The sequence below is a fragment of the Dama dama genome, chromosome 9 (genome assembly GCF_033118175.1).
Source record: "Dama dama isolate Ldn47 chromosome 9, ASM3311817v1, whole genome shotgun sequence".
NCBI classification, from domain to species: Eukaryota; Metazoa; Chordata; class Mammalia; order Artiodactyla; family Cervidae; genus Dama; species Dama dama.
Window position 1 is genome coordinate 67,725,832 of NC_083689.1, and position 24,352 is coordinate 67,750,183.

At 44.4% G+C, this 24,352-nt stretch overlaps 1 protein-coding gene across 1 annotated transcript in view; it reads left to right on the forward strand.

Annotated features, from left to right (window-relative positions):
• Positions 1-24,352, forward strand: part of GALNT10 (polypeptide N-acetylgalactosaminyltransferase 10) — a 214,504-nt gene that overhangs the window by 111,474 nt on the left and 78,678 nt on the right. Inside the window, exon 4 of the mRNA XM_061151795.1 lies at positions 9,814-9,980. Within this exon, the coding sequence (XP_061007778.1) occupies positions 9,814-9,980 (167 nt within the window). The remainder of the gene's footprint in view (positions 1-9,813; positions 9,981-24,352) is intronic.

Genomic DNA, 24,352 nt, shown 5'->3' on the forward strand with positions numbered 1-24,352 from the left:
CACAGGAGACTCAAACCTGGATCCTAGTCTGTGCTCCTTCTGCTGAGACTGAGACCCATTCCTCACGGGGAAGGAAGGAGACATTTTCAAATGCAAATCCTTTGTGCGTGAAGGTTCTTGGGCCAGGTGTAGTGAGCAAGGTTGGCTAGATAAATGGACGCAGCCCAGACACTACTTGAGTTGCTGTTCACTCCCTCTGCTGAAGGTAACAGATGCTTGTCCAGGAGCAGATAAATTGCCCTCGGTGAAAGTGGTTACAGAGATGGGTTTGATTTCTAAGTGATACTGGCCTCGCAGAAATTTAAGGAAAAAGAGAATAATGACTGGAAGATAAAGGCAATTATCAATTCTCTCCCTTCATTAAGATGCTATCGAGGGCAGCATGATGATAAGACAGGCAAAGCAGCTCACTTAGGAGCACTGTTACAGAGACCAGAATGGAACTCCCACCTGGTTATAAGCCTCTTTCTCCACACCTTTTTTAGGGGGTGAATTCAATAGTACTGCCACCCACCTCCAACCCGAAATCTGCCTGGTAGAGAATGTTAACAGTTTAGCATTCTGTAGATTTTTTTCATTTGTTTCTGTAACATATATAGACATAGCAAGAGCTTTGGGGTTTTTGGTTTGGGGTTTCCCCCCCCCAACAAAAATGTGGTTACACTATATGTATTTTATTCTAACTTTTTCACTATGGTCACATCTCCAGGGCATTTCTAATAGCTGTGTAATATTACTTAGGAATCTCATCAATTCAAACATTCCTTTGTTGACAGGCATACAGATTGTTTCCATTCTGGAAACCTAGGCAAAAACATCCATGAATATGTTTCCTTCAGTTTGGTTCCTTCTTTTCTCGTTTCATGAATCATGAAGAATCTTGACATTAAAGCCCTTTTCCTCCATAACCATGTTCACCTGGCATCTGGCATCTAAGGGGAGGTGTGGTCCTTATGGTTTGTTATTTCATGCTGACAGTTCCAGGCATCTTGACCTCACATACCACATTGATAACCAGAGTTCTTCCTTCCTGCTGTCAGCCCATGTTTAAAGTTTGAGTGCTTGGTACACACTGCGTGTTATATTTGCAGAAGGATCAGTTTTAGCATGTAGGAAAACTAAGTGAAGAAACTGTTGGATTTTGCTATGTACTTAAAAAAAATTTTTTGTTATTGTTATTGTTGTTGTTTTTACACCTATCTCGAAACTAGATCTGATCTGAGCAAAGGGTTTTCCAAAATGTGAGTTCAAAGGGAGAAGCCAGAACTGCACAAACCAAGATCTTTAAATATTGCTTGTATTTGAAGTCTCAGGAAGGTTAGGCGGGCACAAAACTTGTGACGAACTGGTGGTGCAGAGGTGCGTAATTAACACGAATAACCTTTGGGATTCTCTATAAACTGTTGAGAGGAGGGAAGAGCAGGTGGGTGCAGCAAAGCCTGCCTTGAACAGAAAAGGACCTTTATAAAGTTGTCAGCCTTGGCACATGTTATTGCACTCATTTTCCAGCTCTTCTGGTTCCAGCCAGACTGTTAAAGAGAAACACACCCCTGTCTTATCCCCCACAGAGTAAGAGCGGAGGGCTGGGGAGCCAAGCCCCTGCTGCCGAGGGAAGGCTTGCTGTCATTGTGCCGGGAGAGGCCACAGACCTGCGTCTGAAGGGATGATGAAGATGAAGGGCAGGAGCTTTGCACACTCCGCCCACGAAGACCCAGTTTCTTCCTTTTGTTCCAGAGCCTGGAGCTATTTATAACTTTCACAAAGCTTCTTGGGGGCTCCAGAGCCCATAATTCATAGTCTTTCTGAGACTGTTGTATTATGAGGGACTGTCTTCTACATACAAAATAGAGAAGGAAGAATTTCAGAATTTTGAACCTAAACCATGTGCTGGGAAATGACCTACACTGCGGCCTCGGGGAGGTGGAGAATCAGTTTTCTGAGCCAGATGCTGCATCAGGCGCATTCACATATGGTGTCTCTGTTATTCCCTGGGACAGCCTTAATTAGGGAGGAGTTATAGCCCCATTTTACCCATGTGGGAACAGGCGTAGGGAGGCCATGACCTTCGTGAAGTGACCCACTGCTAAGTAACTAAGGCTAGACTTGAACCCAGATTTGAGGGTCTCTTCAGCTTATACCCCTTCCCTGCAGTTTCCTCCTTAGAAAGTACCCACTATTTGATATATGGGTTTGCTGTCTCACTCTGTGACCCTGGGAGGGTCCCTCCCTATTATGGGCCTCAGTTTCCTCATCTGCAAAACTAAGAGTGCAAACCCAACCTTCATATTCAGTTCTTCTCATTGACTTTTCACATTGAAGCTGTGCACATAGCTTGGGAGCAATGCCTTTGCCTTGTTCCTCAATCCCGAAAGATGCTATCTTCTACCACCCCCAAAACATACAAATCAGCTCTTAACAAGCCTCATCTAGACATCTGTTTGGTGGAGGAAGGCATGTTGAGTTAGGTGCTGTGAGAAATGGCTAAAATTTTGCCCATTTCTAGAAGAAGATTGTTTATCTAAGAGTGCAAGCACTGGGAACTTTTAAACAATAGAGTTACTCCACAGGATTTTCTGAATGATCATTCCTTTAAAAAAAGACTCACCCTTGTAATCATTGAAGAACAATTTGCTGTCTGTAGTGTGCAGAGCATAGTGGTGGTGACTGTTGTGATCTACAGATGATTTTCATGATGTCAAGGTAGCTCAGTTGGCACAGTATTGATAAGGCATTGCTAATCATATGAAACAGTAACAGTGTGCCCCAGCAGTCTTAGTGTCCATAACCTGGAAGTCCAGATTTCCATGTTAGTGATTTTTCTGGAGAAATTAGAAATCTTAATTCTAAAAGAGTCCATTCTTTTCAAAGTTATAAAGAAAAATGAAGAACACTTCATCTAGTTCTAGTACAGTGTCTGGATGCTTGTTTTTAACTCCAGGGAATAGACTTTTTACCGGCTGCACAATTACTTCAGTTAATGGGGAATCCTCTACAAGGAGACAAGGGCAATAAAGGGAAGCGGGAGTGTGGAAAAAGCCAGCTAGGCTCTCCAGGAGTAGCCAGGGAAGCTGTGGCACTGCTCCGTCTCTCAGGGCCTGAAATAGGAAGGACTTTCTAAATCCAACCACCAGGTTTTCTTAAGATGTCAGCAGCAGAAATTTCTGGATCCCTCTGTTAAGAGGCCTTAGCTTTTCTCCATGTAGCTCTGTGTCTGCTCCTCTCATTATCTCTGGGACTGCCTTTCTATATGTCAAGGTTGTGTACCCGAGAAAGAGAATTTGATTGACCTGGTGAACCCCAGTTGGACACAGATTTCTTGCTAAACCATCAACCACAGAGAAGTCAATGAATTAGCTGCCCTTGGGTCCAGGCTCTGCTTCTGCCTCTCGGCAGTGGATAGTGTCCACTGTTGCTGCTGCTAAGTCACTTCAGTCGTGTCCGACTCTGTGTGATCCCATAGACGGCAGCCCACCAAACTCCCCTGTCCCTGGGGTTCTCCAGGCAAGAACACTGGAGTGAGTTGCCATTTCCTTCTCCAGTGTGTGAAAGTGAAAAGTGAAAGTGAAGTTGCTCAGTCGTGTCTGACTCTTAGCGACCCCATGGACCGCAGCCTACCAGGCTCCTCCATCCATGGGATTTTCCAGGCAAGAGTACTGGAGTGGGGTGCCATTCATTGCCTTCTCCAGTGTCCAGTGTTAGGGAGTTACATTTTTTATTTTTAACTGGAGGATAATTACTTACAATAATGTGTTGGTTTCTGCAATACATCCACATGAATCAACCATAGGTATACATATGTCCCCTCCCTCCTGAACTTCCCTCCCACCCCTTACCCCATCCTACCCCTCTAGGCTGTCATGGAGCACCAAGTTTGGGTTTCCCCACATCCTACAGCAAGTTCCCACTGGCTATGCATTTTACCTATGGTCATGTATGTGTTTCAGTGCTACTCTCTCAAATCATCCCACCCTCTCCTTCTCCCACTGTGTGCACAAGCCTGTTCTCTATGTCTACGTCTCCTTTGCTGCCCTGAAAATATATATATATATATATATATATATATATATATAGTTCCCTTCAGAATGATTGGATTGTTCTTTTTCAAGGTTGACTCAAAGAAATTTTTGAAATGCTTCCCTTTGATTTTGATTTCTTCTCTTTTTTTTTTAATTCTAGTGCTCCAGCGTTAAGCCCTGAGGGTGCATCTTAAGGGCCAGTATATTAGATTCATCTTCATGCCCAAGGGCTCAGAAGCCTTTAGGGAATATTAAACTGGGGGCTGCTCAGTCGTAGATGAGTCCTCTCACTGCTTCCCATTCCCCACCACAGCTCTCTGTCCGGGCCACGTTCTCCTAGTCAGTGAGTGAACAAAGTTCTCTTCCTGGAGCAGGAGAGAGGCTGCCCGCTTCAGGTCAGAGAGGATACCTCGGAACGGTTTCTGCTTCTGTCCTTCAAAAGCATCCTCAGGTCCAAAACAGATGCATGTGGCTGAAGGGGCTTAGAGATTATTTAGCTACATAAGCAAGAGTCTTATATTGGGTTGGCAAAAAATTCATTTGGTTTTAAGTAAAAATAAAAGACACATTTTTCATTATCATCAAGAAGTATATTGAACAACATATTTCCTAATTGAACAAACTTTTTGGCCAACCCAATAGTTACAACTGACAGAAGTCTAACTCAAACTGATTGAAGAAAAAACAGTGTATTGACTCATGTAACTGAAAAGGCCGGGAGTAGAGCTTGGCTTCAGCCATAGCTGGACCTAGGTCCCTGAATGATGCCAGCAGGAACCTCTCTCTTGGCTCTATTTTCTGTTCTGCTAACTTCATTTAACATAGAGAACAGTCTGTATGGTGGCCTCAGGCAGACCAGACTTCCATCCTTCCATGTTCGTTTACAGGAAAAAAAAAAAAAGCTTCCCTCTCTCCCAGCTGTCTCAGCCACAGTTTGTTCTGGTTTGCGAGTGCCCACCCCTCAAACAACCATGGGGCTGGGGAGCTGCAGTTGGCTGAGCCAGGCCCTCTCTCTAGCCCACCTTCAAGGCAAGACAAGGACTTCTCTCAAACCCTGTGGAATCGCAGGGTGGGAGATTCCCCAAGGGAAATCAGGATGCTCTTACCAAAAGAAGGAGAAGGAATACAGAGCGGGCATGCCAGACTTACTTTGTCCAGCTCCCTTACCAACATAAGAGGAACTTGGGATTGGCAAGAAGTGACTTGGAGTGTTGCATGGCAGAGCAGAAACCAGACCAGGACTTCAGTCTCCTACTTAGCTTCCTCAGTTTTTGCTTTTTAATCTCTTCATTCTTCTTTTTGTCTGTGCAATTAATAGTATACTCTCCCTGTAAAAATATTTATGTAAACAGGGCAGATGGCTTTAAATCTAGGTTCCAGCCATTACCAACTGTTTGACCTCTGCCTTGCTTCCTCCTCGTTGTAATGGGAGTAACGATATTCCCATCATTCCCCTAATGATGCTCTACCTTGTAAGAGCATTGTGACAATTAAATAATTAATGCATAAAAAGTGCTTACAACCTTGCCTGACATAATGAAAAACCCTTAGCAGATATAGTCCATTATCATCATTGTCATCTTCTACCTTGTTTTTAACTGCTATCAGTACTCTATAGTTTGAATTTTTTATCATTTATTTAATATGTCTCCACTGATGGACATTCACTTTATTTCTACTCTCTTCACCATTTCAAAGTGTGTTAGGGAACACCCCTGGCCATGCCTCTTTGTTCTCATGCTGTGCATGTCTAACTAAACTTTGTCCTGTCAGGGTTGGGACCTCATTAGACTGTGAATCATGATGGAAGAGGTGCTTGGGCAAGGGGTGGGGTATTTTGCATTCAGCTCATAGTCATCAGGTTTGAAACGCACAGAGACCTCTTCCTCTATGGTGTCTTCTGAGACCAGAAATACGGATCCATGAGGGCATCACCATTGATGTCGTGTGATGTGTTACATGTCCCTGCTTTGACCCTTCGTGAGGGCGTCGCTCTGCCCTCTCCTGCCCCCAGGGGCCTCTTTCAGGCATCTCAGGAGGCCACGCTGTATCTGGGAGCCCACAGGGACCTAGAGCCATCAAGTCAGTGTGCCAAGTTGTAGAAACAAATATATGTTCATAGAAGAGCACTGAGGAAGACGCCCTGCATGTTTCATGGAGGTCATCCCCTGGTGTCAGGATGTTGCTGGCCTTAGCAGTTGTCTTCTAGCCTTTCTGTCTTTTCCAGCTTTTCATTCTGAGCAGTTACCACTTTTGTCATCAGGAAAGATATTGTAAGCATTATTTTAGGTACATATACTCTAGATTTGAGTTTGGGGCCCAAGTCACTTTCCTCTCAGGGCTCCATTTTCCCCAGGTGAGGAATGGGGTTAGCACTGCCCCGTTTGTCTCCCTCCCAGGGGTTGATACAGCTTGGAGACAAGAGAAGGGAGGGTGTTCGGTAAACCCTCAGGCATGATGAACCAGGGGAGGGCAGAGATTATTACTGTCTGGTCAGAGCCAAAACCAGCCTCTTTGCATTGGGAGCAGTGCCCTGGCTTCCCCTTGCCAGAGACCACTCTCTGAAGGCCATCAGGTGAAGGGATACTTCTGTTTATCACACACAAAAGGACCAGGTGTGCCCTACTATCCAGTGTTGAGATCCTGAGACACAACACACAGACAACACACAGACAGGTCTTAAAGGGGACAACTAAGGTGGGGACTTCACAGAATGGCCTTCTCTCCTCCTCCCTGCCACCCCCACTCCCCCTCTGTCTGCTGCGATCTGAGGAGAATGGGGGCTTCTCCCATGAGCTCCCAGCAGGGACGTGGCCTCTGGGCAAGTCCGTGGAACCATGTTTCCTGTGGGATACTGGAGAGATTCATTTCAACATGTCACATAATTTTCTATTTAAACCAAGAAACTCTACTAAACTGGGACCAAACTAATGTTGAGTGCCCATGCCAAAATGCTGTTTTGTGTTTATTTAGTAAATAAATGAGTAGGTGAATAGAAGAAGGAGAAAAAGAGTAAACCACCTCTCCCCGCTAAAAAAAGCACATAATCAAGTCTGAGCCTTTTTTAAAATTCTGAATAATCTTTAATTCCAGATTGGGTTAAATTAGAAGTGAATTTAGTCTGTTATGGCTCTGTCTGCTTGTCTACCCATAGACTGTGGGGCCCAACTTTGGGGTTCAAGAAAGCCAGGGCTCTCTGCTGGGTAATAGCTCTATTGTATTTCTCTCCGTGGACTTCAGGCGGTTTATTACAGCTAACCCCCCTTCCAACCCTACTTCAATCGAGTGAGCCTCCTGTGAAATTGGATGGAAGGCAGGAACTTTTGTAGAAAACTAGATAGCGCCTTTCTTGGCCACAGAGGACTCAGACAAATTAATGGAAAGGGCTTTTTAAGAAGAGATGCTTTCCTTTATTGGTGAAGACCAACATAATGAAGTTGAAGAAGGTTTCCCCAGAAGGCTGGCTGAAATGATCAAAGGGGTTAGAGAAGGGGGGGAAGGGTTGGAGGAAGGCTGTGTGGGGCCTCGATAAAAGCAGTCCAGCCAGATGGATGAACAGGAAGAGGTATAAAAGAAGTCCAGAGATTGCAAGTAGAAAGAGAGACTGACCTGTTCATCAAAACTGGACTGCCAGAATTAGGGGCACCCTGTCCATGCAGCTGAAACTGGGCTCACAGCCAGACACCACAAGGTCAGTCCTGCCCTGTCCCGCCCCCCAGCTTCCCTTGATGCCTCTAGCAGAGGTAGGATTTAAAGCTAAGGAGACCGTTGACCCTGACCTGTTTTTTCCTCCCAACGCTTCTTTCTGAAAATTATCAAACGTACGGAAAGCTTGAAGGAATTGCACATAGGACACTCATGTTTCTACTCTCTAGATCCTGTGATTAACTTTCCTCTAATGATTTTATCACATACACATTCATCTCTCTCTCCATCTACCAGTCCCTTTACTGTCTACTTATTTGTTTATTTTTGTCCACGCTGGGTTTTTGTTGCTGTGTGTGGGCTTTTACTAGTTGCAGTGAGTAGGGGATATTCTGTAGTTGCGGTGCAGGCTTCTCATTGCAGTGGCTTCTCTTACTGTGGAGCATGGGCTCTAAGGCACACAGGCTCAGTAGGTTGTGGTGCACAGGCTTAGTCGCCTCGTGGCATATGAGATCTTCCCAGACCAGGGATGGAGCCCATGTCCCCTGCATTGGCAGATGGATTCTTAACCACTGGACCACCAGTAAGTTGCAAGGAGATCCTGGCTTATTTAGACAGTGGATTGCAGTGGCATACAAAAGGAGATATTTTCTTGTTATGTTCATTGTCCTAGATGTCACAAGTTTCCCAAAAAAAACTTCTTAGCAGCCTTGTGGAACCCCCTTGCATAAAGCCTTTTACATCCTTGCTCCCAACTTCCACTCCTTGTGCCAGAGACCTGTCATTCCCTCTGGGCCTGCCTGGTCTTCAGCTCCTCTTTTCTGAGCCCTGGGAAAATCTCTGATATCTCTGTTGAAACATACCCCAACAATGAAAAGAAATGAAAGACGAGAAGATTCTTAAATTTTCTATCATCATGTTGTTAGTGATAATATTGGTATTGTTTTTCTAAAACTATTATTATATTATAGAGAAGAGCAGCCTAGTAATGTTGATGCTAAGAACCCTGATTTTTAGCAAAAGAGTTAAAATGTAAAACCAGACAAAAGCCTAAGAAAACTCCAGACCAGTTTCCCTTATAAATATAGATGTAAAAATCCTCAACAAAATACTAGCAAACCAATATATAAGGATTATATAAGCAACATATAAGGATTATGCACCATGACTAAGTAGAATTTTATGTATTTTTGACTATGCTGGGTCTTCTCTGCTACACACGAGTACCCATGAAGAGGCTGCCAGAAAGAATATTCTCTTCAAATCAGGTCAAGCCTCTAGCTCCCACTACCAGTTTACAGGAGCCAACATAGGGCAGATAGAGGAACAAGTTGAGAGACACCACAGCAATGCAGAAAGCAAAATGAAGACTGTGGGAAATACTCTAGGACAGATGACTGGGTTTCCTAAACAAAATAAAGGGTGAGGGGAAAAGAGACTAGGAGACATATCAACTAAAAGCCCTAGGTCAGCCTTGTCTTGATCCTGGTTTTTAACAACCAGCTTTAAAAAGATACAGAACAGTTAGGGAAGTTTGAACATCAGCTAGATATTTTCTGATACTAAGTAACTACGTTAATTCCTTGGAGAGTTACCATGATGTGAAAGGCCCAGGGAACAGGGCCTTCCACCAGGCTTACCACAGGGCTGGTGGAGAGCAGAGGAGACCCAGTTTATTCTTCCAAGCTCATGGATACATGGCTTTTCCTGCATGGAGAGGAACTTGTGCAAGGGGTGGGGAAAGAGGCAAGAGTGCTGTGGAAGGGCTGGCCGCCACATGGAATCATGAAGATGAACAGCCGTGTTCGTCACAACTGAGGTGCAAACAAGTTAGTGCGTGCAAACACCAAACCCCAGTGCTGCTCCTTCACCGCTGGGAGCTGTTGTTTTGTAATTTTCATGTACAGAGCTGGGGGGTTCATGTGTGTGTGTGTGTGTGTGTATCTATGTGAGTGTACGTGTGTGTGTCTATGCGTGCTGGGATGCCAAGCAGAAAACAGTTCTGAAGTGACCATGGTGTCCGCAGCTTTCCCTCAGTCCCTAGAGGCTTGGAGAGGAAGCAGGAATTGCAGTTAGCTGGACCATCAGCCTGAGTTCTCTGGGCAGCCTGAGAGCTGAACCTGTCCTCTTCATCTCCTGTGTCTCCCTCTAGCTGTAAAAGCAAACGCTACCTGGAGACGCTCCCCAACACCAGCATCATCATCCCCTTCCACAATGAGGGCTGGTCCTCCCTCCTGCGCACCGTCCACAGCGTGCTGAACCGCTCACCCCCGGAGCTGATTGCCGAGATTGTGCTCGTGGACGACTTCAGTGACCGAGGTAGGGCCCCTTTCACCCAGCTTCCCACTCTCCATGCTCTGCTCCGTGACTTGCCGAGGGGATGGCAGGTTTTCCCTTCTTCAGCAGCACTAGCATTTGGGCCATGTGTGCTGATACTTGCTCCGTGCTAGGCCGTGAACCTGGCATTGAACACACGTTATCTCACTTAGCCTGGGACTGACTTCATGGGACTAACTGAGATGTAGTTACCAGTCACCAGGAAGTGGGTTCTGTTTTTATCCTGTTTGTATCAATGTAAAAATGCATTAAACTGCAAGTAACAGAGAAATTTTGCTAACAGCTCAACAAAGGGGGTTATTCATTTATTCACTCATCTCATAAAGAGGTCCAGGGTTGGCACAGCTGCTCAAGTCTTTCATTGGAGAACAAGACTTATTCTGTCTTCCTGCTTCCCCATCCTCATGGTCATAAAATGGCTGCTGTACCTCTGGGAAGTCTACCTTTCAGGCAAGAAGGTGGAGGAAGGGCAAAGAGAACAAAACCTCTTCCTTTGAAGCTTTTGCCTTCTTATTCAGAATGCAAAGTCTCCCCAGTGATTCTGAGCCAGAACTCTGACATTTGGGCACCCATATTGGCAAGGGTAGCTGGGAAGGTGAGTGTTCTGATTTTGGGCCTCTTTATGGTAGAGATAGGAAAAGGAAAAGTGAATTAAAGAAGGCATCAGGTCAACCCACCTACAATATCTGCCACCCCATTTTACAGATGTGAAAACTGAGACTCATAGAGGTTAAGTGACTTGCCCTTGGTCCCACAGCTCTTGGGTGGTAACACAGTGAACAAACCATGTCTTCCTGGCCCCACACACATTATCTTAACCTCTGGACCACATTGTAGAGCCTCTTCACTGAGTCTCACTCATGGGTTTGTGAGACACAGAAGTGGAGCCACAGATGAAATCCAAGAAGAATTTGTCCTCCAGCCAATGGTCTTACACTTATTCTTTGCATCAGAGCTTTTACCACTTGCAGTAAAATCAAGCAAAGCCCTTTCCTTTTCTCACCTTTTAGTAGGGGCACTAACAAGTAGTAAAGAGGAGCCTAATAATAATAATAAATAATATTATTTTTATCCAGAATTATCCAGAATAATCAAAACTTGAGTTTTTTGTGCCCCATTTTAATACTGCACCCCTAATATGTGTATGTGTGTGCATGTATACATACTCAAACATACACACATCTTACATTCAGTTCTTATTACCTCTAATTCTTCCCTCACTCTTGACATACACTCATTCTCAGGGGGCCCTTTAATTTTCCTTCTTTGATCTTATCACAGCAGAATTAAAATACCAATAAGTATAACATGTGAGCATTGTATGTATAAACATGGACCTGTCACGTGTTTACCCTACTGGACTCCACATTCTGAGAGCTGGGTCTACCCGGTCAGTCTTGTTCACCACACAGTCTCAGCTCCTTACGCATACAGTAGGTGCTTAATACATGTTTGATGAGTGAATTATCAGAGCTCCTTTCTCTGTCCCTTAGCACCTCTGCCATGGTTACAGTAGCATCTATTATATGAGATTTATTTATGTCCCTGAAGTGAGGTCTGCGAGGTCTCCTGCAGGTGGGTCTCCGTGTCTCTGTAGCACCATTCTTTAGCAATAGTTGCAGCTTTGCTCCTGGCCCTGGCACTTGCTAGCTCTGTGACCTTTACCTAGTCACTCAACCTCTCTGCTTTAGTTGCCTCATCAGTGAAATGGAATCTACCTCTTAGGTGGTCATGACTATTAAATGGGTTAATATATGTGAGGTGGTTAGGACAGTACATGGAACAAAGTGAACATCAGAAATAAACATTTAACCCTGGCATTATCGTTATTGTTGTTAACATTGTTTATGACTGGTTTGTCAGAGGGGGAGTCAGGGATAAATGTATAGACGTCAAGGTCCGATCTCCCCCTTTCCATGGGTTAAACGGCTTTGCAAATTGTAAAACACTAAACAAATGAGCTGTTGTCCCACCTTCAGCCTAAATTGTCTTCCCATCTATTCACTGTTTTAAGAACCACTTCTATGGGCCAGAAACATGTATTATCTCATTTTTCCTTGATGACAACCTCTGAGGGAGAAGACCCTGGCTTGGAGCATGTGCCTGTATGCAGGAAGGGGCCCAGGGATGCCTCCGGGAGCACTGTGAGGGCTGTGGAGAACCTTGCAGGTGCAGGTGGGGTTCACATACCTCTCCTAGCAGGGTCTGTCCTTGATTTGTGAAAAACTGTTTGCTAAGAGGAGCTCCGCTGCTTAAAAATGTGTGAAAATCACAGCTGTAACTCAGCCTTTCCTTGTACAGATGGGAGGCTGTGTCCTGGAGCAGTGGACCGAGTTCACCAAGAGCATGTGGCCAGCTGGCTGCAGAGGAGGCATGAAAACCTAGGTTCCCCATACAGCCTTATCCCCCTCACCTCACCTTCTGTATGAAACAAACTTGGGAAAGAAAAGGTGAATTTTGTAAGACTGGCGTTCTCCAAGTGCATCTGTTTCTCCAGAGACCAAAAGTATGAATTGAATGCAGTACCATTCCCAAAGCCTAGTAAAAGAGAGATGAACACTGTCCCATGTCACAAATGGGAATGAGAACCGAGGCCCCTTGATTGTTGCCCTTTTTTCTCAGTGACTTGGGCACAGAACCCAGAAGAGAACTCTTGCCTCCCGCCGCCCCTCAGTCCTGCACATTGGCTGTCAGATTTTGCAACCGCCATTCTCCAGAAAAGCAATAATTCTTCTTATTTTAAGAAGAAATTCTCAAGGCAGCTTGGGAAGAAAACTTACTCAGCAGTGATTGTTTCAAAAATGAGATTTGGGAGAAACAATTTCAGCATTATAGAGAAGCCTGTCTAAAGTACGGCAAATATGGGCCATCGTGAAAGACAAATTTCTCTGGGCCACGTGAGCAGAGGCAGTTCTTTAGAGTTGAAATTCATAGATGCTAACTACGGGCTCGATTGGCACTGCCTGGCAGAAGGCATTTTCCTCTGAAATGAGCCTCTTCCAGGATCCTCAGGGCAACTAATTGTAATTCAGCTGAGGGTCGAGACCTTGGGTAGGAGACAAAATTGGAGCAGATGAATTCTTGAAATAAGATCCAGAGCTTTGTGCAGGCAGCACTGGGGACTAGAGCAAAGGCAGACTGGAATCATCCCGGCCTTGCTTGCAAATAGAGTGCTGTGGAGTTTACAGGGGGCTCCAGAAGCTTCTCTAATGTGGGTGCTTCCTTGAGGATTAGGAGGACACAGAGGTGCTTTTTCTCTAGTGGGAGAGAGAGATGAGGGGGGAGGGTGGCAGGCCTGCCTCCAGATTGCACTGCCTGCATAGGAAATCTTTATTCGGAAAAACAAAAAGGGTCTTTGTTCATTTTTTCCCTTCTATTCTCCTTCCCCTTCTTATTTCCAAACAGTATTGGTTTTCCAAAAAAAATAGGATATGTAGTCATAGAAGGCATTATTGTCTTTGGATGAACTGTGTGACTCCTGGAATGATGAGGTGCAGAAACAAAAGTCTGTGATACGGTCTTATTGACATCATTTCCCCCAGCTCAGCTCCCCAGCAGCAAACAAAAACATACACAGTACAGGGTTCCCTCAGAGGAGGTTCTTAAGCATTTGCAGAACTGTTGACGGATTGTTGGCAGTGATTGGTGCTGGAGGGCATATGGACATTGCGGGGCCCATTAATGCGTGTGGTAGACTCTCAAAATTGAGACCAGGGTCCAAGGTCTTCTTTCCACCATGAGCTTTTTAACTCTTACCTGCGCTGTCACACCAGGCCAGTCCTGTTGTGATGCACATAAGGAGATCCACTTGCACTGACCTGATTTGCACTGCAGTGTCTCACTCTTGACACAGGCCCATGAGCGTCTGTCTGTTCCTCATTTCTTGTCATCTCTCTCGCAGCCCTGGTTTGTTTCCAGGACTGCCACAACCGTCGGGATGGCCATTCCCCGCTTTCACTGTATTGTTCAGGTTCTTTTCACCTTGAGTTTTCTGCTGCTCATTTTGTTGTTTCTGTACAGTTGTCCTGATCTCATTCATATTCATATATTCAGAAAATTCATGAAATGACTCTATGCCTGTCGCTGCAGTAGGTGCTGGGGCTACAATGAGAAGGAAATAGACATCTCTTCTAAGGATCACACCCAGCAGGGCAGACAGACAGGGTAAGGAGCAATCATAAGATCATGGAACATGTGCCCCTTGCTGGAGGTCCAGGCGCTGTTGAACATGGAGAAGATCAGAGAAGAATTCCTGCAAAAAATCCCAGCTAAACTCGATCCTAAGGGATGAGTAGATACTGCCTCTCAGGGTAGGGGAGCAAGGAGAATGTTCCAGGCAGAGGGAACAGCATAAGCACAGGCTAGAAGTCAGGTGGAAACGTGGAAAGTGCAGAAAGAGCCGTCTGTCACCTCCTCACCTGGAGGCAATTACTGTTAACACTTAGGCTTCTCCCAGTGGTTATTTTTAAATAGGCCTTATTTTTTAGAGCAACTTTGGGTTCACATCAAAATTAAGCTGAAAGCACAGAGAGCTCCCATCCACCCTTCCGCCTACTGCACACATACCCCCCACACTCACACCCTCCTCAGTGTCCTACACCTGCATCAGAGGGGTGGATTTGTTACGATGGATGGGCTGTATCAACACATCATTATCACCCAAAACCCATAGTTTATATTAAGGTGCATTCTTGGTGTTAGATATTCTGTGGGTTTAGATAAATGTATAATGATGTATATCTACCATTAGAACATCATACAGAGTAGTTCACTGCCCTAAAAATCCTCTGTGCTCTGCCTTTTCATCTCTCCCTCCCTCCTAACCCCTGGCACCCACTAACCTTTTTACTGTCTCCATAGTTTTGCCTTTTCTAGAATGTCTAATGTAATTGGAATCATACAGTATGCAGTCTGTTCAGATTAGTTTCTTTGACTTAGTAATATGCATTTAATGTCCCCCCGTCTTCTTATACCCTGTAGCTCATTTCTTTTTAGTGCTGAATAATAGTCTATTGTCTGAATGTACCACCATTTATTTATCCATTCACCTGCTGAAGGGCATCTTGGTAGCTTCCAAGTTTGGGCAGTTATGAATTTTTGTTGTTGTTGTTGTTTAGTCGCTCAGTCATGTCCAACCCTTTGCACCCATAAACTGCAGCACGCCAGGCTTCCCTGTCCTTCACCATCTCCCAGAGATTGCTCAAACTTGTGTCCATTGAGTCAGTGATGCCATCCAGCCATCTCATCCTGTGTCATCCCCTTCTCTTCCTGCCTTCAATCTTTCACAGCATCAGGGTCTTTTCTAATGATTTGGCTCCTGGTATCAGGTGTCCAAAGCATTGGAGCTTCAGCATCAGTCCTTCCAATGAATATTCAGGGCTGATTTCCTTTAGGATTGACTGGTTTGATCTCCTTGAGTCCAAGGAACTCTCAAGAGTCTTCTTCAACATCACAGTTCAAAAGCATCAATTCTTCAGCACTCGGCCTTCTTTATGGTCCAGCTCTCACATCCATACATGACTACTGGAAAAACCATAGCTTTGACAATGCAGACCTTTGTGGACAAAGTAATGTCTCAGCTTTTTAATATGCTATCTAGGATTGTCATGGCTTTTCTTCCAAGGAGCAAGCATCTTTTAATTTCATGGCTGCAGTCACCATGTTCAATGATTTTGGAGTCCAAGAAAATAAAGTCTGTCACTCTTTCCATTGTTTCCCCATCTATTTGCCATGAAGTGATGGGGCCAGATGGATGATCTTCGTTTTTTGAATGTTGAGTTTTAAGCTAGCTTTTTCACTCTCCTCTTTCACCTTCATCAAGAGGCTCTTTAGTTCCTCTTCACTTTCTGCCATAAGGGTGCCATCATCTGCATATCTGAGGTTGTTGATATTTCTCCCGGCAGTCTTGATTCCAGCTTCTGCTTCATCCAGCCTGGCATTTTGCATGATATACTCTGCATACAAGTTAAGTGAACAGGGTGACAATATAGAGCCTTGATGTACTCCTTTCCCAATTTTGAGCCAATGCATTGTTCCACATCCAGTTCTAACTGTTGCTTCTTGACCTGCATTCAGGTTTAGCAGGAGGAAGGTAGGTAAACATCATTGTACAGGTTTTTTGTGTGTACTTAAGTTTTCAGCTTACTTAGTTAAATACCAAGGAAGGTGATTGCTGGATCATACGGTAAGAATATGTTTAGTGTAGGAACCTGCCAAACTGTCTTCAGGGTGCATTCCCACAACAGTGAGTGTGAGTTCTTGTTGCCCCACATCTTTGTCCACGTTTGGTGTTGCCAGTGTGTTGGATTTTTGCCAGTCTCACAGGTGTGTAATGGTTTCTTACTGTTTGGATCTGCACTTCCTTGTGACATTTGCTGTTGAACATATAATCTGTCATCTGAATGTCTTCTTTGGTTCCCAGTTTCTGTTCAGTTCCATTTTCTTTTTCATACCCTCCCAACACCCCCACCCCACCTTCTTGCAGCCCATCTGAAGTAATCCATGTCAATAAGTGTGGTGTGCATCCTTCTGGACCACTCTGCTTCATCATACTAACATGTAGTAACAAAAACAAATATTTATTGAGCATTTGTGCTCAGTGCATTCACCTATTCATCACTTCAGCACTAGTGTGGCTTCTGTCATTCCCAGTGAGAAAGCTACTGAACTCCATGATCTTAAAACCTCCTTTTTCTACTTAAAATAGGTAATATTTTATCCCCATTTTGCAGATGAGAAAATTGAGATACAAGGAGGTTAAGTAAATGGCCAGTCTGCTTAGATCAATGAGGCAGAGCTGTGGTTTAAAACCATGCATCCTGGGAGGAAGAGAATGGGTACGTGTATGTGTATGGCTGAGTTCCCTTGCTCTCCACCTGAAACGGTCTCCACATTGTTGAATGCCTATACTTCAGTATAAAATAAAAAGTTAAAATTTTTAAAAAAGGCATCTAGATAAAGGAAGAAGTTTAAAAAAATTTTTTTAAAAACCATGCATTCTGACTCTAGAACTTTTGCCCTTAATCTTCACTGATTTCTTCTCTTCCCCTTTTAATGGAATCAAACTGTACACATTGCTCTTCTTTTTGCTCCCATTAATATATCACAGATATCCCTCATGCCAACAGCTATAGTGCTAACTCATCTGTTTTCTACTAGCTTGACGATAATAATCCACAATGTGAAACTACGTTTAGTTCCTTTACAACACGCTTTATGTAGTGAACATACAGTTGTGTTTCGCTTTGTATCCAGGTTTCTTCCACTCAATTTTCTACAGTCATTTCCCGTTGTCATTATAAAATGACTGTCACATCTCTCCTCCTCTGAGTCAGTTGTGAGATAGTGATAGGGTTCACGTAACCCCAGAATATCAGGTGTACTGTTGGGAGAAGCTGATCCGGAGGGCACACATGGATCCGTCTCCACCACATTCCTCCCGATCTGGCTGATGCAGGGACAGGCTGAGCAGCAGGGAGCTGCAGGCCTGCCTGGCAGGGCAGCCGGTAGCTGAGAGCTCGCCATGGAGGGAAGCATAAATTAACAGGACGTGTGGGCAGCATAAGAGTTCGTACTTCGGCCTGCCCCATGTCCCCTCTCTTGGCCACCCTAGAAGTGAAATGTTGGGAAGCAGTTCCATCTTACAGATGACAAAACTGAGGCTTTGAGAGATTGGTGGGAGGTGCCCTAGACTGCTTACCTGCCCTTAGAGGACTCTCCTCCTGGTTAGTCATCCCATTTCATAGGAGGTATCCATCCTTCCCACAATGGACTCTGTAACCTTTAGAATCACACTTCTCGTGTATTAGTCTCTAGGGTGTCTTACCACTAAGAAATCCACAGGTTTCTTATCCTCTTCTCCTTTCATATAACATCTTGAATGCTTCTCTCTCAGACTCCAAAGGAGAAAACTGCTAAGAAGATTAAAGCTGTTAGAGAGTATCAATTATTTTTTAATGAGGGAAATCTATAAATCTTTTGGTGGCTACCTGGCAAGAACACAGCATGCAAGAGTTGATGTGTTTATGGGATATTTTGTGCATCTTAAAAAAAATACACAGGATTTTATGAATCAAGCACTGTATAAATGATTTACTGGGATAGCAAAAAAAAAAAAAAAATCAAATAAATACCTCTGCTTGCCTCTGAAGCATCAAAAGCTCTGATGTTTGGTAAAGAATGGTTCCTGTAGTGGAAAATAGCTATGTTATATTTTCAGAAAGGTGATACTTCTTTTGAGGTGGGCAAGCCTTCTACATTTTAAAAACTCACCGCAGCAAAACTGTGCAAAATTGCTGATATTCTCCTGATTCTCTTGTGAGGATTAACGTCTAACCTTTTCCACTGTTTTGGTGTTCCCTTAAAAACGTAATGGGGGAGAAGCAAAACCCAACGAAGCAGGTGATTGGAGGTCCTTGGAATAAGATCTCCAAGGAGAGAGCCACAGAGCTGCCCCCCTTCTGTCATAGTCTGTCTTCAGAAAGCTTCTGGGCCTCTCCACCAGCTTAGGTCTGACATGAATTGTTTCAGAGTCTAAAGGGAGATGAGATTTGAGGCTGAAATAAAAGTAAGAAGTTCCTTAGTACCTAACTTCATCAAGTGCAAACCAACCAAGTCCTTTTCCTGTCAGCTTCTTTCAGCTCAGTAAGTTGGGGGCTGAAAGGGCTGGTTTTGTCTGCCTTATAAAGGGGAAGAAGCAATAGCATCAATAGTAACAATGCTGCTTACACCTGCACAGCACTCACTGTGCCAGACACTGTGGTAAGCAATTTAAACATAGCATACCTAATTTTGGGGGGAGCCTCTTAGAAGCCAACATTTATTTGCCTAATGGGAAAATTAAGCTTTAGTAGAAAATTTAAATCCAAGTACAAGGAATTCACCTCCTCTCCATATCCCACCCCCTAAATAAAACAACTTTTAGGTAAAATCAACATCTTCTTGGTAAAGATATGAAGTACTCAGTCATGACATTTGATACACATTCATATGTCTAAAAAGTATGTTCTGTTTTCATTCACGATAAATGTAACTGGACGGGTCTGATATGCAGCTCAAGTTCCTCTGCTTGCTACTCAAAAGGTCAACACGCAGGAGACAAGTGATGGTAGAAAAAGAAAAATTGCTTTATTCAGGAGGCCAGCAACCTGAGAAGGTGATAGACTAATGTCCTAAGACTACCTTCAAGTTGATAGTTATGAGATAAAAGTTTTGAAGGCAGTGTGAGGGAGGGAACTGCGGGGTACACGGTCAGCTCATGGTCAGCTCATGCACAATTCTCAGATGGGTTGGCATCAAGATGAAGCTTCAAGCATCACCCCTCTTCTGGTTTCAACCAGTCTGGTTGCGCTTGCAGTCAGCAGTTTTCTGGTGGGGATCTGCCTCCTGGAAAAGCAACTTAGGAATCTGTGTCAGGTGTTTATCTATATCTTTCAGGGAACTGGGAGTTCAGTGACTCTGTGGTTGGTTTATAGTCTAAAGTGTTATCAGTTTCTTGGCCCAGCAAGTATTGTTACTTTCTACATCTTCATAAATCCTAATCATTAACTCCTGAACCAGCCTTTTGGGACTTGGGGGAAGCCTGGGAGACTATAACGTTTCTACAAATAAGAGGCAGGTGGAGGACATGGTGGGGGTGTGGGGGGTCTCTCCTGGGAAGGCCCCATAGGGTCCTGCTTGGTTCCATAAATATTAGCCAGCTCCTGTAGATAATATTGATTCTAGCAGGTTAATGAAGCAAATCAGCCAAAAAGTTGGCATTAACTCTAACCTGCTGCCCAACACCAGACCGGTGGCCAGCAGTGAAATAGATTCGTTGCCAAAAGATACTTAAAGCAATTCTTCCCAACTTCCTTGCAGAACTTACAGCCCCTGAAAGGTTCAGTCACGTCTTTATCAGGCAGTCACAGCTCCAGAGCCAATTTTGGTTTGATTTGAATCCAGAGGCACCTTCAGATCTGTAAACACCGGAGGCTTAAAATGTTACCAATTTTCGTAGCCCAAAATAGGCAATGCTTGACAGTTCTGAAGATCAGGAAGACCAGATCCACACATTTATATGTCTCTTATTTATTCCAAAAATTAAAAGATGATTGCAGCACTGTCAATCAATATTGTGTTCGTGGGCATTGAAGGCTTCATTTCTCTTTTTTCTCTTTTTATTCTCCTGCTTTCCTATCTCAAATAGAAGAGTCTCATGAAAATGTAATTTTCACATGATTGTATAGAATAAAGAAACAGGCATAGGAAAACCTTAGTAACATTCTCTCCTCTTGTGCTATTTAGGGATGTTGATTCCTGTAAAGTATTAACAGATGCAGACTGCCTTTTTCAACCTTTGGGATCCTTGTATATACTCAGGTTCTTTCCTTGAAAGACCAAATGACTTGCTCCTCCTAGAGTGGTAAAAAGAAATAATTTTATTTGTTTGCTTTGTAAATGCAGACCTCTTCAGAGATGCCCACATTGTTTATGAGCAGCCAGGAATCTCAAAACAACTAATAACTCCTACTGTCTATTGGAGTCCTCTGTTGTTGTGCCTGTTAATGAATGGAATTTATTGGGCATTGCTAATAATACGTAGTGAGGATGAAAACAGGTAGAATTATAAGGTTGTTTTCTGCCCAGTCTTCTAAGAAACTTAATTTTTTTCCCCCATGTGCCATCATAATATATGGTCTAGAATATTCTAAATAATAACTGCACTCCAGTCTCTGCTAATGGAAAACTCAAACTTTCAATTGCCTTCCCAGAAATCTCCACAGCAGCCAGATTTGTTTTAACTAGGCGAGAGGAAAGACCAGCCCTGACCTTTCCCAGAAAACATGTTTCTGCTGCCTTATGACAAAAGAGGTGGTACTTTAGCTCATGAGTGAATGAAGATGACCTATAAATAAGCCTTCCTCCTGAGCAGAGTTGACTCCCAGTATTCTCTGCTGTAGACACAGACCCTGTCTTTCCGGCCTTTCGAGCTGGAGGAAGGCGGGGGTGTAGTCAGTTTGGTGGACTGCTCTTTGCCTACTGTTCATTCCTTGTGATCCTGAGGGACAGCCAGTCAGTAATGCCACCCAGCCATGCTGAGGGCTCTAATCCACCTGGCCAGTGCTGTCCCATCCCCATGGCCACAGTGATTCATCCAGGGTGCCGGCCTGTGGTGCCAGCTGAGCCCCATTCCACCCCTGTCCTTTTCCCTCCCGTGAGCCAGTACACTGTCTTCTTGTGTGAACTAGCTGGGCCTGGGTTTCCATCACCCGCAACCCCAAAGCCGTAACTACCATCCTCCCTTTCGTGGGTCAGGTGAGGATTAAGTGAGATAACGCAGGGCCCGGCACATGGTCAGTGGTCAGTAATGGTCCTTGTTAGTAATGATGCCTTTGTGGTGGTGGGAGTTACCATCACTGTTCTCTGAAACAAGGATGATGAGCACTCAGCTACCCCCATCCACCTCACAGTCTCCCTGTAGAGATTAGATGAAATCAGAATGTGAAAGAGCCTAAAGAGCTAAAAAGTGCCATAAAGACTTCCCGGAGGATACTGGTTGCCACAGAAGGAAAGAACCCTGAGGAGAACTCTCCAGTCTGGTGGCCAAGGAGGAAAGTGACCTCATAGGCAGGTAGCCCACAACTGGAGTGTGTCCCCCATGGTCTCTGGTTCCAGCTAGTTTCAAGTAAGACTTCTTAACTTATTCCTTTTGGCACCAACCGAGGAGCTTGTTAAAACACAGTTTACCAGGACCCATAAGCAGAGATACTGATTCTGTGGTTATGGGGTGGGCCCAATAATCTGTGTTAATCTGCATTCTTTTTAAAACTAATTATTTATTTATTTATGACTGCATTAGGTCTTAGTTGCAGCACTCAGGCTCAGCAGTTGTGCATTGTACGTGGGCTTAGTTGCCCCTTAGTATGTGGGATCTTAGTTCCCCAACCAGAAGTCAAACTTGTGTCCCCTGCTTTGGAAAGCAAACTCTTAACCACTGGACCACCATGGAAGTCCCCTAACCTGCATGCTTAACAGGCATCTCAGATTATTTTGATAAGTTGAAATGCTGCTCAGATTTGGAAAACACTGGAATACAGGAACAGAAGACTGTGGATCACAAATACATACTTTATGATACAGTTGGATGGTGACATCTTTGAATGTAGACCCTGGATTGCCATAAGTGCAGAAAAGTCATGGCCTTTATGGGAGGAGCTAAGTTAAATGCCTTCAACCTCAGTCAGACCCCTGTTTTTCAGGATGCCGTTCATAAATAATTGCCTCACTGTAACAGGTCTCTGGGGATTTATGGTCCCACATTTAATTTCAACTGCTGTTCATTAATCCTGATGATCTCACTTAAATTATTAAACAGTCATATTCCAATTTTGAGGGCACTAATTATATCCTTGAGAGGCTGTTATTATCTGGATGATCACATGCACTCTGCCAGTACCAGACTGCTTTCTCCCCACTCATCAGAATTTTATACTTTTTCAGGATTTTGTTAGTTGCTGAGTAGGTGTGTTTCAGATGGCAGGATCTCACTGCTGAGGAATTAGGAGATATTAGAGCAGGGGTTCTCAAATTTTGGTGCACGTAAGGATCACCTGGAAAGTAGGTTTAGCATGCAGATTCCCGGGCCCTGCCCCAGTCAGAGTCCAGATTCCCAGTCTGGGTGGAGCCTGGAATATCATATCCAGAGCATCATATCCAGCTCTCTGGGGATTCTGATCCAGAAGGTCCAGGGACCACCCTGGGGAAACTAAAGCCCAGAGAGGGGATAGCTCTTGTTCAGAGCCCCGCGGCAGAGCCACAAGCTACATCTCTGGCCTGTTGTAAGGACCAAATGAGATAATAGATGGGAGAGCACTTTGGAAAGCCTTCAGCAGTCTATAAATACAAGGATGCACTATTATTTTCAAACTGGAATGGCTTTGTGACAGAAATGGCTCGGTACTTTCTCTCTAAATTACCATAATCACCTGTTTGAGGCCCCAACCAAGCCCATAACTCTAAATTCACCAGGCATGGAATAAATTCCCCCAGAAATGTCCAATAAAATGTTTTCTGATGTGAGAATGTGCTTGCGTCCCTGCCTCGGGTCCTCATTCAGAAACTCCCTGCCTTTTCCATGGCCGTCCTAACCAACATCTCCAGTTTGGGGGTACCTGGCAAAAGCCCTGCTTTCTAGCACATAGATTTTGGTCTTTTCTGGGATGATTAAATCTTACCAGCGAACAGTTTGCCCCCAAAAACACTTCCTCCATAGGAGCTTGCTTATAACCACTTTCATGGCTTTAGATATAGAGAATCTCAAATCAAGACACCCGGGTTTTGGTTCTTTCAGCCCGAGGTCCTCACTTCCTTATGTTGGCTGCAGTGACCTCTAAGGCCTGGTCAGCAGTTCTGGGGGGCACCTCTGCACCTGTGTCACGTCTGTCCTGCTGTGTCAGAGCTAACTAGACAGCTCTTACGAAAGTGTTTCATCATTTGAATTACATTCATCCTCCCCGCCACACCCATCCATGGGGTCTACCTCTGCCCTGCTCTTCCCATGAGTCCCTCCAGGTTTCTGAAGACCCTGTGCAAATCCCCACTCCTAGGTTCCTTCCACTGCAAAATAAATTCCTTAAAAATGCTGTAGAGTAAATTCAAGAACAGACACTCCAGTTCTATTCACATTTCAACCTTTATTTTAAAATATTTCTTCCACACTCCCACAGATCCTATCTCTCAGCGAGCTCTCCACGTGTAAAACCTCGAGTTCAAGCTCTGCGAGTCACACACACACACACACACAATCTATTGTTAAACCTGGAAAAAATCAAGCCTTTCCACTGATGGAAGAGGGCCTCACGATCCCCGGCAGCATGACTGCAGAGCTCAGGGAATTCCTGCCCTGCTTTCGGGAATCTTCACCCAGCCTGTGCATTTTAGATCCGAGAAAGGGAGGCACTCCAGGCACTGTGGTCAGGTGACTAGTTCATGACCAAGTGCTGCTCCCACAACAGGGAGCACCTGTTGCTGGCCTGACACAGCCCCCACGGCTGTCTGGCACCTCCAGAAGTCAGGCACACAGTCAGATCCCACTAGTGCAGTCAAGTATCCGCCCCCATTTTAACATTTTGCTAATTGCTAACACAGCATGTATACTACACTCTTTCAACAGGGCTGAACAACAGTTCTAGTCATCCAACAAAGGCATTTTGCCTTATGACAATTTATTTGGATGCTCGCCAGTGTCTAAAGCTAACTTAATTACATAAGCCCACCTTGGCAGTAGCAGGAATCAAATTTTATGACCACCATCTCCTCTGCAGATATAGCGTAAAATTATGCATGTGCAAAATTGTATTTTTCTAAAACTAGAT